General features: G+C 44.0%; 1 protein-coding gene across 6 annotated transcripts in view; it reads left to right on the top strand.

Moving 5' to 3' along the window:
* myo5aa (myosin VAa) overlaps nucleotides 1-18,561 on the top strand; it is a 243,849-nt gene that overhangs the window by 96,945 nt on the left and 128,343 nt on the right. For all 6 annotated transcript variants that reach the window (XM_087981139.1, XM_087981135.1, XM_087981138.1 and 3 more), the window contains exons 6-9: nucleotides 2,686-2,829; nucleotides 6,966-7,047; nucleotides 8,064-8,171; nucleotides 9,586-9,698. In XM_087981139.1, coding sequence (XP_087837265.1) covers nucleotides 2,686-2,829; nucleotides 6,966-7,047; nucleotides 8,064-8,171; nucleotides 9,586-9,698 — 447 coding nt within the window. The remainder of the gene's footprint in view (nucleotides 1-2,685; nucleotides 2,830-6,965; nucleotides 7,048-8,063; nucleotides 8,172-9,585; nucleotides 9,699-18,561) is intronic.

Raw genomic sequence — 18,561 nt, 5'->3', positions numbered from 1 at the left:
TAGTTTTGTTCCTCTTCATTATGTTGGCTTATTAGTTAATCCATGCTTTGTGATGTGACTGGCAGAATGGCAACTGGTAAGATGTAATTTTGCAGATGGTATTTCAGCTCATTGCAGGCTGGAAGATATGAATATTCCCTTGAGCAGAAGGGAAAATGGAAGCCCAATTTAGGATCTTTGACCTTTGGAAGAGTTGCATTATATTTTCAATGGAAACAATTGTAGTTAAAAACTGTTATGGTTAGACATCTTAAGGAGTTTTGTAACTTCTCAATCAACATTTCTTCAAAAACAATACCTATGGTAGAAGGAACCATTAGTCATGACAACCACTGGGAGTGTAAAGTGCAAGTTATGTGAGATTTCCGAAGACCAAAGTGAATTGTAAAAGAAACTGACAGATTCCTCACCAACTCCCTCCTTCTCCCTTGGGTTTGGTGACTCAATTGGTCCCTCGGTTGAGGGAGTTATCCATTAATGGGCTAAATTGGACTAATAGCCTCTGAACTTAGAGGTATGCAACATACAAAATTCAGAAGGGGCCTGACAAGGTAGATTATGAGAGATGTTTCTGGTAATCAAAGGGTCTAAATGTGAAGGCACAGACTCAGGATACGAGAGATTGATCATATAACACTGGGGTGAGAAGAAATTACTTCGTAGAATCCCTACAGTGTAGAAGCAGGCCATTCAGCCCATTGAGTCCACACTGACCCTCTGAAGAAGGTTCCTTTTAACCCTAGATGTCCCATTGCTAACCACCTAGTCTGCGCATCCCTATGGGCAATTTAGCATGGCAAACCACAACCTGCACATCTTTGGACTGTGGGAGGAAACTGGAGCACTCACAGGAAACCCACGCAGACATGGGGAGAATGTGCAGTCTCCACATAGACAGTCGCCTGAGGCTGGAATCGAACCTGAATCCCTGGCACTGTGAGGCAGCAGTGCTGACCACTGAGCCACCGTGCCGCATTTCACTCAAAGGGTTGTGAGCATTTGAGTTCTGCACTCTGGAGGGTTGTGGAAACATCATCTTTGAATCCATGTAAGGCTGAGAGAGACAGATCTTTGGTCTCTTGGGAAAGTGAGGGCTGTGGGGAGTGAGCAGAAAGGTGGAGTTGAAGTCAAGGCCTGCCGCAGTGATTGTATTAAATCGCAGAGCTCTCTTGACTGGCTATTTTTCTTTTCTATTTCTTGTGTCCTTGTATTTCTAAGGTAATTTATAGAAGCTGGGCTAGAAATTGCTTTATTGACCCAAAGTATTTGCTTTTGGGGAAAAGAAATCCCACCATACCTTTGCAGAATGTCACACGCTTGATGAAGAAAATAATGCACTCAGCATCCCAGACAGCTCGCCTTGTTAGATTGAACTGCACAGGTTCACTAGGCTTCTAGTTTAGTCTCTGGTCCATGTATAAGTTTGTAGGCCTCGGTTGCTGCAGCACATGGAATGTTATGGGTTCTACTCTGTGCCTTTGGGCAAGGGAGTGGGTAACCAGATTACACCTTCCAGCTGGAAGGTGTATGTAAGGACAGAACATGATTTGCATGCGATGTGGTGTCAAGGTTGTGCCAGCTTTCAGGCAGAGAATGATGTATGATACAACATTGTGCCAGGATTTTGATTAGTATAACATTGCGAGTTCCCTATCTTGCCAGGGCTACAGGCAAAGTGGGCACTGTTTCTCAAGGAGAGGAAGCAGACTTAGAGCGCTCCTTTTCTTTAACTTAAGTGGAATTGGCAGAATGGGTTGTTGGGAAATATGCTCAAAGAGGGAGAGGCAAAGCATTGCAATCTTATTTGGAGCAATATGTTGTAAAATGGAGGCAGGCTAATGATTTTAAAGCATGCAAGTGTTTTCCTGGCATCGTGCCTGCTTTCCTCACCTGAATCCATTAAATTGAATTTGTGACTGATCTAGTTTACGGAGTAATTTCCAATAAATGTGCACAGTGTAATTCCGCGGAAGAGATCTTCCAGCTGCAGTCTCTACCCTAGAGCACATCTATATATTTTTCAAGAGCTTGCAGCAGCTGTCAATGTGGACTGACCGAGACTCTTGATGTTTCCCAGTTGTGCTGAATTATCAAACAGTCCTGAGCTGCCCCTCTTAACCAGGTGCACGAACTCCATTGGCATTGAGCTCAGGGTGATGCAACTTCAAATCATTTGGGAAAAGGTGCTCTGTTCTATCTTGTTTGGAGATGTTATTGCACACCTCTGGAACAGGTGGGAGTTGAGCCCAGGCATCCTGACTCAGAGGTAAGGACACTGTCACTGCGCTGCAAGAGCCCAAATCATTTAGCAAACCGACAGCAAGCTAAATTACGACAGCTGTTTTTGATTAGATTCTGCAAAGATAAAATTGAACAGTAATATTTTGCATATGCTGTCTGCTTTTGAGAGACTGATTTTCAAAATTGTACATTCTTTGTGATTTATTGTGCCTCTGTATAATGACTAATCTAATGGACCTAAAATTTCTGCAAATGTCCAAACTCTTTGAGGAACTAATCAGTTCTGTTCTGATTGACTCGGTGTATGATTTTGAGAGAATTTTCATCCAGTTGGGCTTTAAAATGCAGGCCTGCCCAGTTCTCCAGTGGTGGCATGACAGATTGTCCTTTATGAACATTGGTTAAACAGTCATTTTAAGGTGCATGTCTCTTTTTGCTTGGCAGTCAATTGGAAACGCAAAGACGACCAGGAATGATAACAGTAGTCGATTTGGGAAATACATTGAAATTGGATTTGACAAAAGGTATCGTATCATAGGAGCTAACATGAGAACCTACCTGCTGGAAAAGTCGAGAGTTGTGTTTCAGGTATGTGCTATCACAAGTCACACCTTTTCCTAATGAGAGAGCAACTCTATGGTCCTCTGGGATTATGGCAACTTTGCCTTTATGTAGTCAGATGCCTAAAAGATCTCTAAAAGTATGTAGATAGGGACTGCATGTATTGTACATATTGCTAACCTCCAGTAATTGTTGAAAGTGGTTTACACCCACTTCTATGGGAAGTGTTGGGATTTTTGAGCCATCATGCAGGATTACAATATTTAATGAAGGTGGAAACCATGGTTCCTGGTCCATTAATAGCTGAGAGCCTTAGTCTCCTGCAGCCACTATGTGAGTCCAAGTCTCAGCATTCACTGTTTTTTTTCATTCATTCATGGGATGTGGGTGTCACTAACTCAGTCAGCATTTATTGCCCAGCCCTAATTACCCAGAGGGCAGATAAGAGTCAACCATATTGCTATGGTTCTGGAGTCACATCTCGGCCAGACCAGGTGAGGATGGCAGATTTCCTGCCCTAAAGGACATTAGCGGACCTGATGGGAATTTTGGCATTGGATTCATGGTCATCGTGCGATTCTTAATTCCAGAGTATTATGGAATACGAATTTCACCATCTGCTGTGGCGGGATTTTAACGCAGGTCCCCAGAACATTACCTGGGACTCTGGATTAATAATCACTAGACGACTGCCTACTCTCTCAGATTCCTTATCTCCTATCCGAGTTGTCGGATGTTGTTCCTTAAGGGCGTTAAATCCTCCGTTAAGGTGAAAGGGGATGTGGTGAGTTACCGACTGTACAGGTTGGTGTTGATCTATAGAGGTGGTTTTCCTCCTTATCCACTTTACATCTCTTGGGAAGTAAGGCAGGGCAAGTGACTTGAGGTGTTAGTGGGAGAGCACTTTGAGGCCAGTGATCATAATTCTATTAGTTTTAAAATAGTTATGGAAAAGGATAGACTTGATACAAAAGTCAAAGTTATAAATTGGGGTAAGGCCAATTTTGATGGTTTTAGGCAGGAACTTCCAAATGTTAACTGAGAGAGGCTATTCTCATGTAAAGGAACAGTTAGAAAGTGGGAAACTTTCAAAAATAAGATAACGAGAGTTCAGAAACAGTATGTTCCTGTTAGTTGAAGGGCAAGGCTGGTAGGTGTGGGGAATGCTGGATCACTAACAAAATGTAGACTTTCGTCAAGAAAAAGGAGGCATATGTCAGGTAGGGACAGCTGGGATTGAATGAATCCCTAGAAGAGTATAAAGGCAGTAGGAGTGTATTTAAGAATGAAATCAGGAGAGTAAAAAGGGGGTATGAGATCACTTTGGTAGAAAGGGTTAAGGAGAATCCAAAGATATCCTACAAATACATTAAGGGCAAAGGAGTAACTAGAGAGAGAATTAGGGCCCCTCAAAGATCAGCAAGGCTGTCTGTATGTGGAACCACAGGAGATGGGTGAGATACTAAATGAGTATTCCGCTTCAGTATTTACTGTGGAGGAGGACCTGGAAGCTCGAGAACTTGGGAAATAAATAGTGATGTCTTGAAAAGAGTCCATATTACAGAGGAAGAGGTGTGCATGTCTTAAAATGCATAAATCCCTTGGACCTGATCAGGTGTATCTCAAAACTTTGAGGGAAGTTAGAGAAGTAATTGCTGGGCCCCTTGCTGAGATATTTTTGTCATCAAGAGCCATGGGTGAGGTGCCATAAAACTGGAGGTGGGCTAACGTGGTTTAAGGAAGGTGGTAAGGAAAAGTCAGGGAACTATAGACCAGTGAGCCTGACATCCGTGGTGGGTAAGTTGATGGAGGGGATTCTGAGGGACAGGATTTACATGTGTTTGGAAATGTAAGAACTGATTAGGGATAGTCAAGATGGCTTTGTGGGTAGGAAATCGTGTCTCACAAACTTGGAGTTTTTCGAAGAAGTGACAGAGAATTGATGAGGTAGAGAAGTAGACATTGTCTATGTGGTTGTCAGCAAGGATCTGCAAGGTTAGATCACATGGAATCCAAGGGGAGCTAGCCAGCTCGATACAAAATTAACTTGAAGGTAGGAGACAGAGAGTAGTGGTGAAGGGTTATATTTTTTGGACTGGAGGTCTGTGGTGTACCACAAGGATCGGTGCTGGGTCCATCTGCTTTTCATCATTTATATAAATGATTTGGATGTGTATATAAGAGGAATGGTTGGTAAGTTTGCAGATGATACCAAAAATTGCTGGTGTAGTGGACAGTGTAGAAACTTATTTCGTAGTGTATTGAGATCTTGATCAGGTGGGCCGATTGATTCAGATAAATGTGAGGTGTTACACTTTAAGGCAAATCAGGGCAGGGCCTATACATTTAATGGATGATCCTGAGGTGTGTTGCCAAAAAAAAGATTTTGGGGTGGTTCCTTGAAAGTGGACTAGGTGGTGAAGAAGGCATTTGTCATGCTTTGCTTCATTGGTCAGTGCATTGCGTAGAGGAGTTGGGATGTCATGTTGTACCTGTACTGGACATTAGTTTGCCTCTATTAGAATATCATGTTCAATTTTGGTCTCCCTCCTATAGGAAAGAAGTTGTGAAACTTGAAAGGGTTCAGAAAAGATTTACAAGGATGTTGCCCAGCTTGGAGGGTTTGAGCTATAGGGAGAGGCTGAATAGGCTGGGGCTGTTTTCCCTGGAGCATTGGAGGCTGAGGGGTGACCTTATAGAGGTTTACAAAATCATTATTGGCATGAATAGGATGAATAGCCAATGTCTTTCTCCCAGGGTCGGGGAGTCCAAAATTAGACATCATAGGTTTAAGGTGAGAGGGGCAAGATTTAAAAGGGACCTAAGGGGCAACTTTTTCATGCACAGGGTGGTGTGTGTATGCTGGTACAATTACAACATTTAAAAGGCATCTGGATGGGTGCATGAATAGGAAGGGTTTAGAGGGATATGGGCCAAATGCTGGCAAATGCAACTAGATTTATTTAGGAGGTCTGGTTGGCATGGACAGGTTGCACTGAAGGGTCTGTTTCGGTGCCATACAGTCTGAGTGGCAATAGCAGTCAGAGTAGTCTGTAATCCCAGCTGTATGATTGTGGGTGGCTACAGTAGGGAGCGTTAATAGCACTGGGAGGTGCCCCATGATTAAATGTATTGCTGTACAGAGGCTAAGTGCAGGGAGGTTATACTAGAACTAGATAAAACGGTGGCTCGGCCACAGCTAGAATATTGTGCAGTTCTAAAATCCACTTATAAGCCAGATGTAACTGCTCTGTGGAGTGGGTGCAGAGAAGGTTTACCGGGATGATGCCTGGGCTGGAGAGTTTCTATAATATGGAGAGACTGGGATTGTTTTCCTTTGAGCAGAGAGACGGAGGGGGACATTATTAATTTGAATTTAATTCATTCAAGGGTTGATGGTGTCACTGGTGCCATCCCTAATTGCCCAGAGGACAGTTAAGAGTCAATTACATTGCTGTGGGTCTGGAGTCACATGTAGGCCAGACCAGGGTAAGGTTAGCAGTTTCTTTCCCTAAAGGATATTACTGAACCAGATGGGTTTTCCTAACAATCAACATTGGATTTGTCGTCACCATCAGAGTCTTAATTCCATATTTTTATTGAATATAAATTCCACCATCGGCCACGGCAGGATTCAAACCTGGGTCTCCAGAACATTACTTAGGTCTCTGGATTAACAGACCAACAACAATCCGACTAGGCCATCACCTTCCCATCCTTCCATTTATGATTGAGAAGTATAAAGTTGTGAGGGGCATAGATGGGGTTGACAAGAAGAAACAGGCAGAGGTTTCGAGGGAATGTGTGGAAAACCTGTTTCCCCCAGAGAGAGGTGGGAATTTGGGACTCACTGCCTGTAAATGTACCAGAGGCAGAAACCCTGATAACATTTAAGAAGCTTTTAGATGTGCACTTATGATGCCAGTACATACACGACAATGGGCCAAGTGCTGGAAAATGAGAGGATAAAAGTTAGGTGGTTGTTTTTGATCAGTAGGAATGCAAATGGGCTGAAGGGCCTTTTTTTTTTGTGTAGTTGATCTAGGTGACACTATAACTAATTGTATATGTGCATACGCACCTTAGGTGTTAGTCATATCTTTCAGTTCTGCTTTAAAATTGCATCCATGAGATTTGAAACTGTCATCTGCCCTCTCTTCCAGGCTGAGGACGAAAGAAATTATCATATTCTGTACCAGCTGTGTGCCTCTAAACATTTACCAGAATTCAAAGCTCTCAGGCTGAGTACGTTTATCATTATTTTCTCAACTTAAGCTTTGAAATCATGAGCAAAAAAACTCATAAGACCTAATTGCAATTTTGTTTGTTTGTTCATGGGAAGTGGGCATCACTATCTAGACTGGCATTTATTGCCCAGACACAAGGTAAGAGTCAACCACGTTGCTGTTCATCTGGAGTCACACACAGGCCAAGTTGGGTAAGGATGGCATTTTCTGTCCCTGAAGAACATTAGTGAGTCAGATGGTTGTTCCTGACAATTGACAATGGTTTCATAGCTGTCACTTGACTCCTGTTGAATAACATGGTCCAATGTAATGGTCCCAAATAAGAATGGCTTTCATACGAGTCATGTACCATGACTTGTACAGTTGAGGTTCCTCCATTAATTGAGAAGCCACGTTAGAACCCTCTACTGCATCAAAACTAGGCCAAGAGATTTGATGCAGCCTGATATCCTGTAACAGATTCTGCAAATTGCTGCCCAATTAGCCCAAACAGTCCCTAAACAGCGCAGACCTCTGTCTCTGAGAGGAATAACATGTCTCGCTGCCAGAAAATTTGTTGCCATTGCTGCGTGCTCCTTTCTGCATTTTTTTTTAAAGAGACTCGCTTGTGGTATTAGCCTGTTTGGAACAGCTTATCAAAATGTTTACTTTCCTTGAGCACAGTGTATCATAATCAAAAGCTGTTTGCCTCCCATTACTGATATCATGGATTGGCATCCACACCAGTTGATAGAGAAAACTGTTTTCTCAGTCACGGTGATTGTCATTGTCATTTCAGTTTGGTTTGGAAGCTGCCCTAAATGACCTTGATTACAAAACCGAAGTGGATCATCCCACCCATTGGAATGAGATTGCAGAGAGCTGTGTGAAGTATTATTGAACATCAATTTTAGTTTGTGCTTTTGGTGTACATTATCTTACAAATGCTTTTTTTTTTCTTTTTTGAAAATGTTTTTTCCCAGGAGAAAAATATCCTGCTAATTAACTGTACTGCTCATATCTATTTGCTTTCAGGCAATGCTGAAAACTTCCACTACACAAATTTGGGAGGTAATCCGATGATTGAGGGAATAGATGACGCCAAAGAAATGATGAATACCAGGCAGGCTTGTTCTTTACTAGGTGAATATACAAAGTGTTTCATTGACTTCAATCTCACGTTTCAACTTTTGATTCAAAAGAGTCAGATTTGGCTATTTGAACCTCTCTCTATGACTCTCGAACATTATTCAGTTGGAGTTCTCATGTGTTTGTTTGTTCATGCTGTGTGTGTGTGTGTCATTAGTGAGGCCAGTGTTCAATGCCATCGTTGGTGGTGAGTCATCTCCTTGAATTGCTACACTGTGTGTGTTGCATGTACACCCACAAGGGAGGGCCAGGGTCTTGACTCCATAATGAGGAAGGAACAGTGATATTTTTCCACGTCAGGGTGGCGTGAGGGGAACTTGTGGATGATGGTTTCTCCGTGAGCCCTTATTCTAGGTAGTCGAGGTTGCTGATTTGTTTTGGAAGTGCTTTTGCGGAAGCCTTGACCAGTTGCTGCTGGGTGTCACCTAAAAGGTGCACACTCACAGCTACGGTGCCCTCTAATGGTGGGAGTGAAAGCTGAAGCAGATGGCGACTTAGTCCTGGATGTCAAGCTTCTGGAATGTTGTTGGAGCTGCACTCATCCTGAAAGTGGGGAGTATTCCATCATACTCCTGACTTGTAGATGGTGGATAGGTTTCAGGGAGACGGGAGGTGAGTTATTCCCTGCAGAATTCCCAGCCTCTGATCTACTCTTGTAGCTGAGGTATTTATGTAGCTGGTCCAGTCAGTCATCCACATTGAGCAAACTAAATAGTAATCAGTATTCTGCAGTCACACCTGTTTTTAATATTTTCTTCAAATACTTTATTCATACAAGTCATGCTCATTTCTCTGGGCTTCTCTCATTACACTTGCTGCTTGTTTCGTGAGTCAGGCCAATCATACTATTGAAATTATTCAGGCTATTTTTCCAGGTAAGTGTGAGCCAATGTCAATTTAACTTGCTTTTGAAAACCCCTTCCTTGAAGAGATTGCCACCCTTCACAGCAAACCAGAATGTCACATTATCCAACTTATTTTAAATTGTTGCTTAAAACTGTGCTGGTACATTATTCCAAATACTCACTCGGTTTTGAAATATCCTTTTGAAAAGGGTGACGTCTGTGAGGTAGAGAGATGTGCTTTCTTCCCTCTGAAAATAGCCTTTCATTTTTCTCAGAATTTTGAGATCCAAGTGCCAGAACGCCTGATACAAAATGAATTGTCACAGCTTTCAGTATGTTCCCAAACGAAAGATTGCACCTTGTAAGGTGAAACATGTTTGTGGTGTTGGCTTGTACCTAGTTTCTTTGTCTGCTATTTAATGGGACTGTTAACCAATTCATTGTTAACTATAAAACCCGAAGATTAATTTCTCAGCTTATTTCATGGTACAGGATTTCATTTTAGACGTGATGCTTATTTTCAAAGTAACCTGTTTGACAAAGTCCCTTTAAATCTTTTGCAGGTATTAATGACTCCTACCAAATGGGAGTCTTCCATATCCTTGGAGCAATTCTTCACTTGGGAAACGTGACAATTAAATCGAACGAGCGTGATGCTGACAACTGCTTTATCCCTGTGAGTATTCCCCAATATTGGACAATCTCCAGAGTTTGTTCGATTTGTAGCCACAGCAAAGGCTGCGAGAATTGTAGAACACAGAGCATGCTGCAAATCTGAAATATAATCAACAGAAATTGCTGGGGAAACTCAACATGTCCAGCAGCATCTGTGGAGAGATATTGAAAACAGCTGCTGTCATCTTTCTTCAGAGATTCAGCTTTTGCATTCATGGGCTGCTTGAGGGATTTCTGAAGGCTCATCCTCCTTTACATATTGATTGGCAAAGATCAGTTAGATAATCAACATTCTTCATTCGAGATAGAAGTGAGTGTTTCTGTGTGACTTGGCCATAGAGTGAATATTACAGATGAACTCGATTTGATTTTCACTCAATATCCTCAGCAATTATTCATTCAAACAGGAATCTGGACCAGGACCCATCAACAGCTCACACTTCCCTAGTGTAAGAATGACAGCACAAAAACATAAGCTGTTCAGCCTGTTGGTCATTATGCTGCTCTCCCTACCAGTCCTCATCTGATCAGAGGCCATCGACTCCAAATAAGGGGTTGCAGTTTAAAACAGAGATGAGGAAGAATCTCTTCTCTCAGAAGGTAATGAGTCTGTGGAGTTCTTCGCTGCGGGTGGCTCTTGAGGCTGGGTCATTAAGTATATTCGAGGCTGATTTTTTTTTTAATCAGTAAGGGAGTCGAGGTTTATGGGGAAAAGGCAGGAAAGTGGAGAAGGGTATCAAATCAGCCTTAACGTAGTAATAGATGGAGCAGATTCAGTGAATTGAATGGCCTATTTCTGCTTCTGTATCGCATGGACCCGAACCCTGTTCCTTCATCCTGTTGACTTGGCTTCTCCTTAAATGCTTTGCTACTAATTGCCTCAACAATTCCATGCAGGAGCATGCTCCACTCTCTAATGTAGACAGTGGAGTGATGATAATGCGACTGGGTCTGTTATTCAGAGGCCCAGGCTAATACATCGGGGGCAAGGTTTCGAATCCCACAGCAGGTGGGGGAATGTAACTTCAATGAATAAACCTGAAATTAAAAGCTCGTGTCACTAATGGTTACAACTAATCTCCTTTCGGGAAGATAATCTGCTGTTTTCTTCCCAGTCTGGCTGAAATGTGACTCTGGACCCACATCAATGGGGTCATTCCTGAATAAAGCCAGGAGATGCCGGAGAAACTCAATTGGCCTAGCAGCCTCTCTGGACAGTGAAATATAGGTAATAAACGAGGTGCAGGAGAGCAAATGCAGACAGGTGGGAAGGTCAGTGAAGCAGAGGATGGAAGAGATTACAAGATTCTAAGTGTCAAAGTACAAAAGCTGAAAGGAGTGATGATAATTATCGAGAAGCTGAAATAAGGATATAGTGAGTAGGTGTTAACAACAGAATGGAGGTGAGTTGAACTGGAGGCTAAAAAAAGAGAAACAAGATACAGACCTGGGGGATTGGGAGCTATGTGTGTGAGGGTGCAAATCAAAATGAAGCATAGATAAAGCTGGTGGGATCTGAAGTTGTAAAGTGCCTACTTTAAGTGGAAACTGAGATGCTGTGTCCACCAACTGGAACACTCTGGCAGGCCTTGGGCACAATAATGAGCCTGGCAGCAAGATGAATTGAAATGCCAAGTGACCGGAAAGGTGCATGGGTCATGCTTGCAGACTGACCAGGTGACTTGCACGATACAGTCCCGTAAACTGCATTCATTGTCCCTGCTGTAGAGGACACTGCTTGTGAACAGTGATCTGGACTGAAGTAAATACGAGTAAATTGCTGCTTCACCTGTAAAGGAGTGGTTTGGGGCTTGGTCCGTCAAGGAAAGGAGTGAAAAAGCAAGTGTCACTCCCACTTGGAATTGTGTGGGATAGTGCAATTGACAGGAGATTGTTGAGGTCTTGGTACATTTCCTCATTGAGCCTGAGTGTCCCTCAGTCCGTTGTCCTGAACCTTGGCACGTGCCAGTCTTCAGCACATGACCATGGATACCTCTTTGCTTTGGATGACTGGGAAGTATCAGCAAGGCCCACAGAGCATCTTTCATCAAATTGATGTTCCTCCAATAGCAGTTGATGTCTGTCTCTATGTATCTTCCCTCAGGACAGCCCAAAGGGCTCTCAGTCCTTTGGTTCAACGCTGTTTCATAATATTATCTGGTCCTCCTTCTGTCTCTTGTTGCCGAGGGCAAGTACTTCTAACCTTTTTGAGCTTTCCTGATCGCTATCACCTGTCAGTTCCACAAATTTAAGCACAAACATGATGCAGTTTTTTGGCTGCCTTAAGAAGATGTGCTGATGTTGGGTAAAATGCCATAAAATAATTCTTTTTGTTTCCTGGATATTTATGCGTTAAAATACAGGCAGAGTATAAAAGAAAATGTTAGACCATCGAAGTTGTCTTTGCTGATCATTCATCTTGGTTTTGATGTTGAAATCCACTGTTGTTAGTGTTCACTCCCGACAAGCGAATTGCAACTTAAACTCCCTGTTTTTGGTGCTTATTATGATTGTGCATCAATTAAACTTCAAAGGTAATCTTCCACCACAGCATTTCCAACCTCAAGCTCTCGGGACTGACAAAAACTAAGGAAGGAGACATGATTGTATATTCAAATAGTAATTTGGGCTAGCAAGATGGATGTCAAAACATACTAGAGTTCATTGTCCTCTGTGTTTGAGGTTGTTTTGTAAAATCATAGGACAAAGCCAAGCTGAAAGAATCTTGGTATCATGATTATCTAGTGTAAGGTATTGGCAGGTGACTTATTACTGACCCTAGCAGGTAGCTGAACAATTATTTAGCAGTTATAACAACAGTTTGTGCTTGTATGTGTAAGTGCCATATCGTTACAACCTCTGCTAGTTCTACATCTTTGAGATTTCTGAAGTCCTTCAATGTTGGCCTCATGTACAACCTCCATCTTAATGCTGCCCCATTGGTGACTATCAGTTGCCAAGGTTCTAAATCCTGGAACTCTCCCTAAAACATTTGGCTTTCTTCCTAGTTTTCCTCTTTTAAGGAGCCCATTAACTACCCACAACTTTGGCTAAAGTTAGTCCATCTTGCCGTTATGTTCCCCTTATCATCTTAATATCAAACTTTTATTTGTAGTACTCCTGATAAGTACCTTGAGGCATTTTACCATGTGAAAGTTGCTGTAGCATAACAAATATACCAGAGCCCTTCAGTAGTGCAGTCAAAATAATTAGCATCAAGTTCATTGACAACATACTGAAAGACCTGACCAAACACTTGGCCAACAAGTGGTCTGAAAGGAAGAGCAGGAGGAGAATACGTGAAGGAGTTTAAGGTTGGGATTGAGAATACATCAGTGATGTAGGATCTACACATCTAAGAGCACAGGCATCAGAATTCGGGTGAAGGAGGGGATTAGGGGAAGAGGGTGAGGAAGGCTAGAGGAGGTTAAAGAGGAGAAGGGAGTGAGGAGGGCTAGAGGAGGTTAAAGAGGGGAAGGGGGTGAGGAGGGCTAGAGGAGGTTAAAGAGGGGAAGGGGGTGAGGAGGGCTAGAGGAAATTAAAGACGGGTACCAGGTGAGGAGGGTTGGAGGAGGTTAAAGAGGGGAAGGCCTGGAGTGGGTGAGAGAGAGGAGGGGGTAGAAGAGGTTTAGAGAGGAGCAGGAGTAAGCTGGGCCTGACCGCACCCAAAGAAAAGTAAGAATTTTAAGTCTTGTCACCCAAACCCAGTTGCCTCGTCTAGATATCATGGATGAGTGTGATCTGGATCAGGATCGGAACAGCAAATCTTTGAGTGGTAGCAGTTTGGGAAGGATGGACAATGGCTGAACAGTAAAATGATTTATCTCGACTGAAGCTTACATGGATGGTGGTTTTGGCAGTTACTGGCCTTTGGTAGGGGCAGAGGCATATGGTTTTACGTTGGGAAGATGGAAGTGACTGGTTGAGTGATATAGGATCAGGATGGAGACTCCAGCTCAGTGTAATTGAATGCCAAGTTTTATGCTGCCTCGTTGAGCCTGAGCTGAAAATGTGTTGCTGGAAAAGCGCAGCAGGTCAGGCAGCATCCAAGGAACAGGAGAATCGACGTTTCGGGCATAAGCCCTTCTTCAGGAATGAGGAAAGTGAGTCCAGCAGGCTAAGATAAAAGGTAGGGAGGAGGGACTTGCGGGAGGGGCTTTGGAAAGCGATAGGTGGAGGGAGGTCAAGGTGAGGGTGATAGGCCGGAGTAGGGTGGGGGCGGAGAGGTCAAAAGATGATTGCAGGTTAGGAAGGCGGTGCTGAGTTTTGAGGGATTTGACTGAGACAAGGTGGGGGGAGGGGAAATGAGGAAACTGGAGAAATCTGAGTTCATCCCTTGTGGTTGGAGGGTTCCCAGGCAGAAGATGAGGCGCTCTTCCTCCAACCGTCGTGTTGCTATGGTCTGGCGATGGAGGAGTCCAAGGACCTGCATGTCCTTGGTGGAGTGGGAGGGGGAGTTGAAGTGTTGGGCTACGGGGTGGTTGGGTTGGTTGGTCCGGGTGTCCCAGAGGTGTTCTCTGAAACGTTCCGCAAGTAGGCGGCCTGTCTATAGAGGAGGCCACATCAGGTGCAGCGGATGCAATAGATGATGTGTGTGGAGGTGCAGGTGAATTTGTGGCGGATATGGAAGTGTCCCTTGGGGCCTTGGAGGGAAGTAAGGGGGGAGGTGTGGGCGCAAGTTTTGCATTTCTTGAGGTTGCAGGGGAAGGTGCTGGGAGGGGAGGTTGGGTTGGTGGGGGGTGTGGACCTGACGAGGGAGTCACGGAGGGAGTGGTCTTTTCGGAACGCTGATAGAGGAGGGGAGGGAAATATATCACTGGTGGTGGGGTCAGTTTGGAGGTGGCGGAAATGACGGCAGATGATACGTTGTACATGGAGGTTGGTGGGGTGATAGGTGAGGACCAGTGGGGTTCTGTCCTGGTGGCGGTTGGAGGGCCGGGGCTCAAGGGCGGAGGAGCGGGAAGTGGAAGAGATGTGGTGGAGGGCATCGTTGACTAGGTCTGGCAGGAAATTGCGGTCCTTGAAGAAGGAGGCCATCTGGGTTGTACGGTTTTGGAACTGGTCTACCTGGGAGCAGATGCGGCGGAGACAAAGGAATTGGGAATATGGGATGGCGTTTTTACAGGGGGCAGGGTGGGAGGAGGTGTAGTCTCGGTAGCTGTGGGAGTCGGTCGGTTTATAGTCGATGTCCGTGTCGATTCGGTCACCCGAGATAGAAATGGAAAGGTCTAGGAAGGGGAGGGAGGAATCTGAGACTGTCCAGGTGAATTTGAGGTCGGGGTGGAAGGTGTTGGTGAAGTCGATGAACTGTTCAACCTCCTCGTGGGAGCACGAGGCAGCGCCGATACAGTCATCGATGTAGCGGAGGAAAAGGTGGGGGGTGGTGCCAGTGTAGCTGCGGAAGATGGACTGTTCCACATATCCTACGAAGAGGCAGGCATAGCTGGGGCCCATGCGGGTGCCCATGGCTACTCCTTTGGTTTGGAGGAATTGGGAGGATTGGAAAGAGAAGTTGTTCAGGGTGAGGACCAGTTTAGTCAGTCGAAGGAGGGTGTCAGTGGAAGGGTACTGGTTGGTACGGCGGGAAAGGAAGAAGCGGAGGGCTTTAAGTCCTTTGTGATGGGGGATGGAGGTGTACAGGGACTGGATGTCCATGGTGAAGATAAGGCGTTGGGGACCGGGGAAGCGAAAATCATGGAGGAGGTGGAGGGCGTGGGTGGGTGGGGAGTTCTTGGACTAAGGGGTACAGGACCGTGTCGAGGTATGCAGAGATGAGTTCGGTGGGGCAGGAGTAGGCTGAGACAATGGGTCGGCCGGGACAGTCAGGTTTGTGGATTTTGGGCAGGAGGTAGAAACGCACGGTGCAGGGTTGTGGGACTATGAGGTTGGAGGTGGTGGACGGGAGATCCCCTGAGGTGATGATGAGCCTGAGGTCAGGAAATGTGCCCGTGCTTGGGACCAAAGACGAGAGCTTCAGTCTCCAGTTCCATTGGAGGAAATAGTGACTCATTCAAAATCGGTTGCTGAGCGACCAGTGTGAGAGTATGGACCTAGTGGAGAAATCTGGAGAGGTGAAACTGATTGATTGTCTTCAGCAGAATATTAGGAGCCCGAAGATCTTGTGGCTCTGTGGTAATGACCCTGCCTCTGGTCCAAAAGATCTGGGTTCAAATCCCACTTGTCTCCAGAGATATGTCGTAACATGTTTGAGCAGGTTGATTACGTGTAATTATAGGTGGAAGGATGCCCCATATCGGTGAATGATGTTGGTCGATGAATAACCGAGAACTCAAAAAGCCGAGGGAGCCAAGGACCACTGTTGGTACTGTTTCTGTGATCCCTGAGCCACAGATTGAACTGTTCCTGCCTGTTACCTGTCTCCTCGACGCACTCTTACTCCCATCTCCAGATTCCCAGTCTTTCTCTCTCTCTCTCTCTCTCTCTCTCTCTCTCTCACTCCACGTGCAGTGGTGGCAGAGTGTTGACCAATCAACATGCATAAAAATCAAGCAGCCTCCTGTTTGTTGAGACAATGGCTGAATGCCTTCTACATGGATTAGGGACTTCTCTGGAGACATTTGGATCAGTAGTGTCGGCTCATAATTGACGTCCTCTTGCACGTGAAGATTTGCAATGTCGATCTGAGTTTGAACTAATTTCCACAATTAAAGGATGCGTTTGACCTTCTGTTGCAGCTGTGATTTCATCCACAATTAGATCATTGAAAATCAGACAAAAGCACATTTTCAGAAACTTGGCCCTGCTGGAGAATTGTTTGAATGTTGTGCTGAGTCTGGAATAATTCTGGGGGAGGACCCTCAGCCCTTTGCATCTGCCAGAGTCTTGGGAGAGATTCATTTTTCAACAGATAATGTCTATTCCATGAGATTGCAGCAACATAATCATTACGCTGTGGTTTTCTGAGTGACTGTTTATTGACGATAAAGGGAATATTCATCTGTATAAATCCTTGCCTTCTCATTAAAGTGTTGCATTGAAATTCAGCCATAGACGTTTTGCAACATGTCATCCTCTTTGGAATAACATTCAGGCTTTTGCTGTTTATTTTCTTATTTAATAAAATGCATATTTTTGAAAGTGCTCTTAAACATTCAGTGGTTTAAATAGAGGTTGCATCGCCTTTATGTAATGGTAATAACTCAGATGTAATTCATAGTTAATTGGGTTGCAGCATGTGTGTCTCTTGCATTTGTGTATGGGCAATCTTTGTATTGTGTCTCCCTCTTTCATGTGCACATAGAAAATAACATACAAATGTTCCTGGATCAAATATACAGCTGTGTACAGTGCATACTGCCTGCCGAGTTTCATTCTGAAAATTAAATAAGTGGGTTCCAAATTATACACAGAATTATACGGGCGGCACGGTGGCACAGTGGTTACCATTGCTGCCTCACAGTGCCAGAGACCTGGGTTCAATTCCCGCCTCACATTCTCCCCATATCTGTGTAGGTTTCCTCCGGGTGCTCCGGTTTCCTCCCACAGTCCAAAAACGTGCAGGTTAGATGAATTGGCCAGGCTAAATTGCCCGTAGTGTTAGGTGAAGGGGTAAATGTAGGGGAATGGGTCTGGGTGGGTTGCGCTTCGGTGGGTCGCGCTTCGGTGGGTCGGTGTGGACTGTTGGGCCGAAGGGTCTGTTTCCACACTGTAAGTAATCTAATCTAATCTAAAGAATATTACATAAAACAGCATTTAGAAAGAAAAGAATATCTTATTTATTTCTAATGTTATTATAGACATACGTAATAGACGTATGGCCAACTAAGCGTCACCACATCTCCCAGGTGCCAAGAAGACTTCCCTGGTTTGCCGCAGTCCATCTTCATGCTATTATTAGAGTTACTTTTGCCACAACCTTTCCTGGGTTTAATGGGGTCTGTGTTACTCCAACCTTCTGTGGCTGCTGCATTCCATAAACATTCCTGTAACATTACATCTGTCAGCCTGGGCTTATATCATATATGTTGCACTGTGCAATGTAGGTGCTATTTCTATTTAATTTTCTTAAAAATTGTAAAAGAAAGGCACCAGTCTGAGATCACTGGCAAAATAAACTGGAAGGTGTTAGATCTGCAAGATTCCAAGAAATACATATCCCTTCTGCATTTTATTCACATATAGCCCACACCTGTTTTTAGATTAGATTAGATTACATTACATTACAGCGTGGAAACAGGCCCTTCGGCCCAACAAGTCCACACCGACCCGCCGAAGTGCAACCCACCCATACCTCTACATTTACCCCTTACCTAACACTACGGGCAATTTAGCATGGCCAATTCACCTGACGTGCAAACTCCACACAGTCAGTCGCCTGAGGCAGGAATTGAACCCGGGTCTCAGGCGCTGTGAGGCAGCAGTGCTAACCACTGTGCCACCGTGCCGCCCACAAATGAAAGGAATCAGGGTTGGACTTATGCCTTGTATGAAAATCAAAGTTTTACTGGAGAAATTTCAAGCTTATCTCTGGATTGTACATTGGTCTGTATGTCCATGCTTCAAGCAGTCTTTTGTTGTGAGGTGTGTAACTTGTATGAATGTTTGTTTTGGTTTGAATGATTGGATTACGTTGAAATCACATTGTGAAACATTGGTGCTGAATAGATTAGCATATTCACTGGAAACTTGTATATCTACTTTTCTAGTGAAGTCTCTAACTTAATCAAGAGTGTTTATTTTAAATTATTGTACCGACCATAACAAAGTCAAAATTCAAGTATCGTTGCTAATTTTGGACAATGCAACCTTTTATATTCTCCACATATTTAAAGACTCTTAGAAGATATTCAGAGAAATTATATTTACTTTTTTAGTAAAATACTTTGGAAAAAAAAAGACCCATC

The sequence above is a fragment of the Chiloscyllium plagiosum genome, unplaced genomic scaffold (genome assembly GCF_037043375.1).
Source record: "Chiloscyllium plagiosum isolate Xiang-an unplaced genomic scaffold, Cpla_swu_hap1 HiC_scaffold_39, whole genome shotgun sequence".
Classification (NCBI taxonomy): Eukaryota; Metazoa; Chordata; class Chondrichthyes; order Orectolobiformes; family Hemiscylliidae; genus Chiloscyllium; species Chiloscyllium plagiosum.
This window is presented reverse-complemented; position numbering and strand designations above follow the sequence as displayed.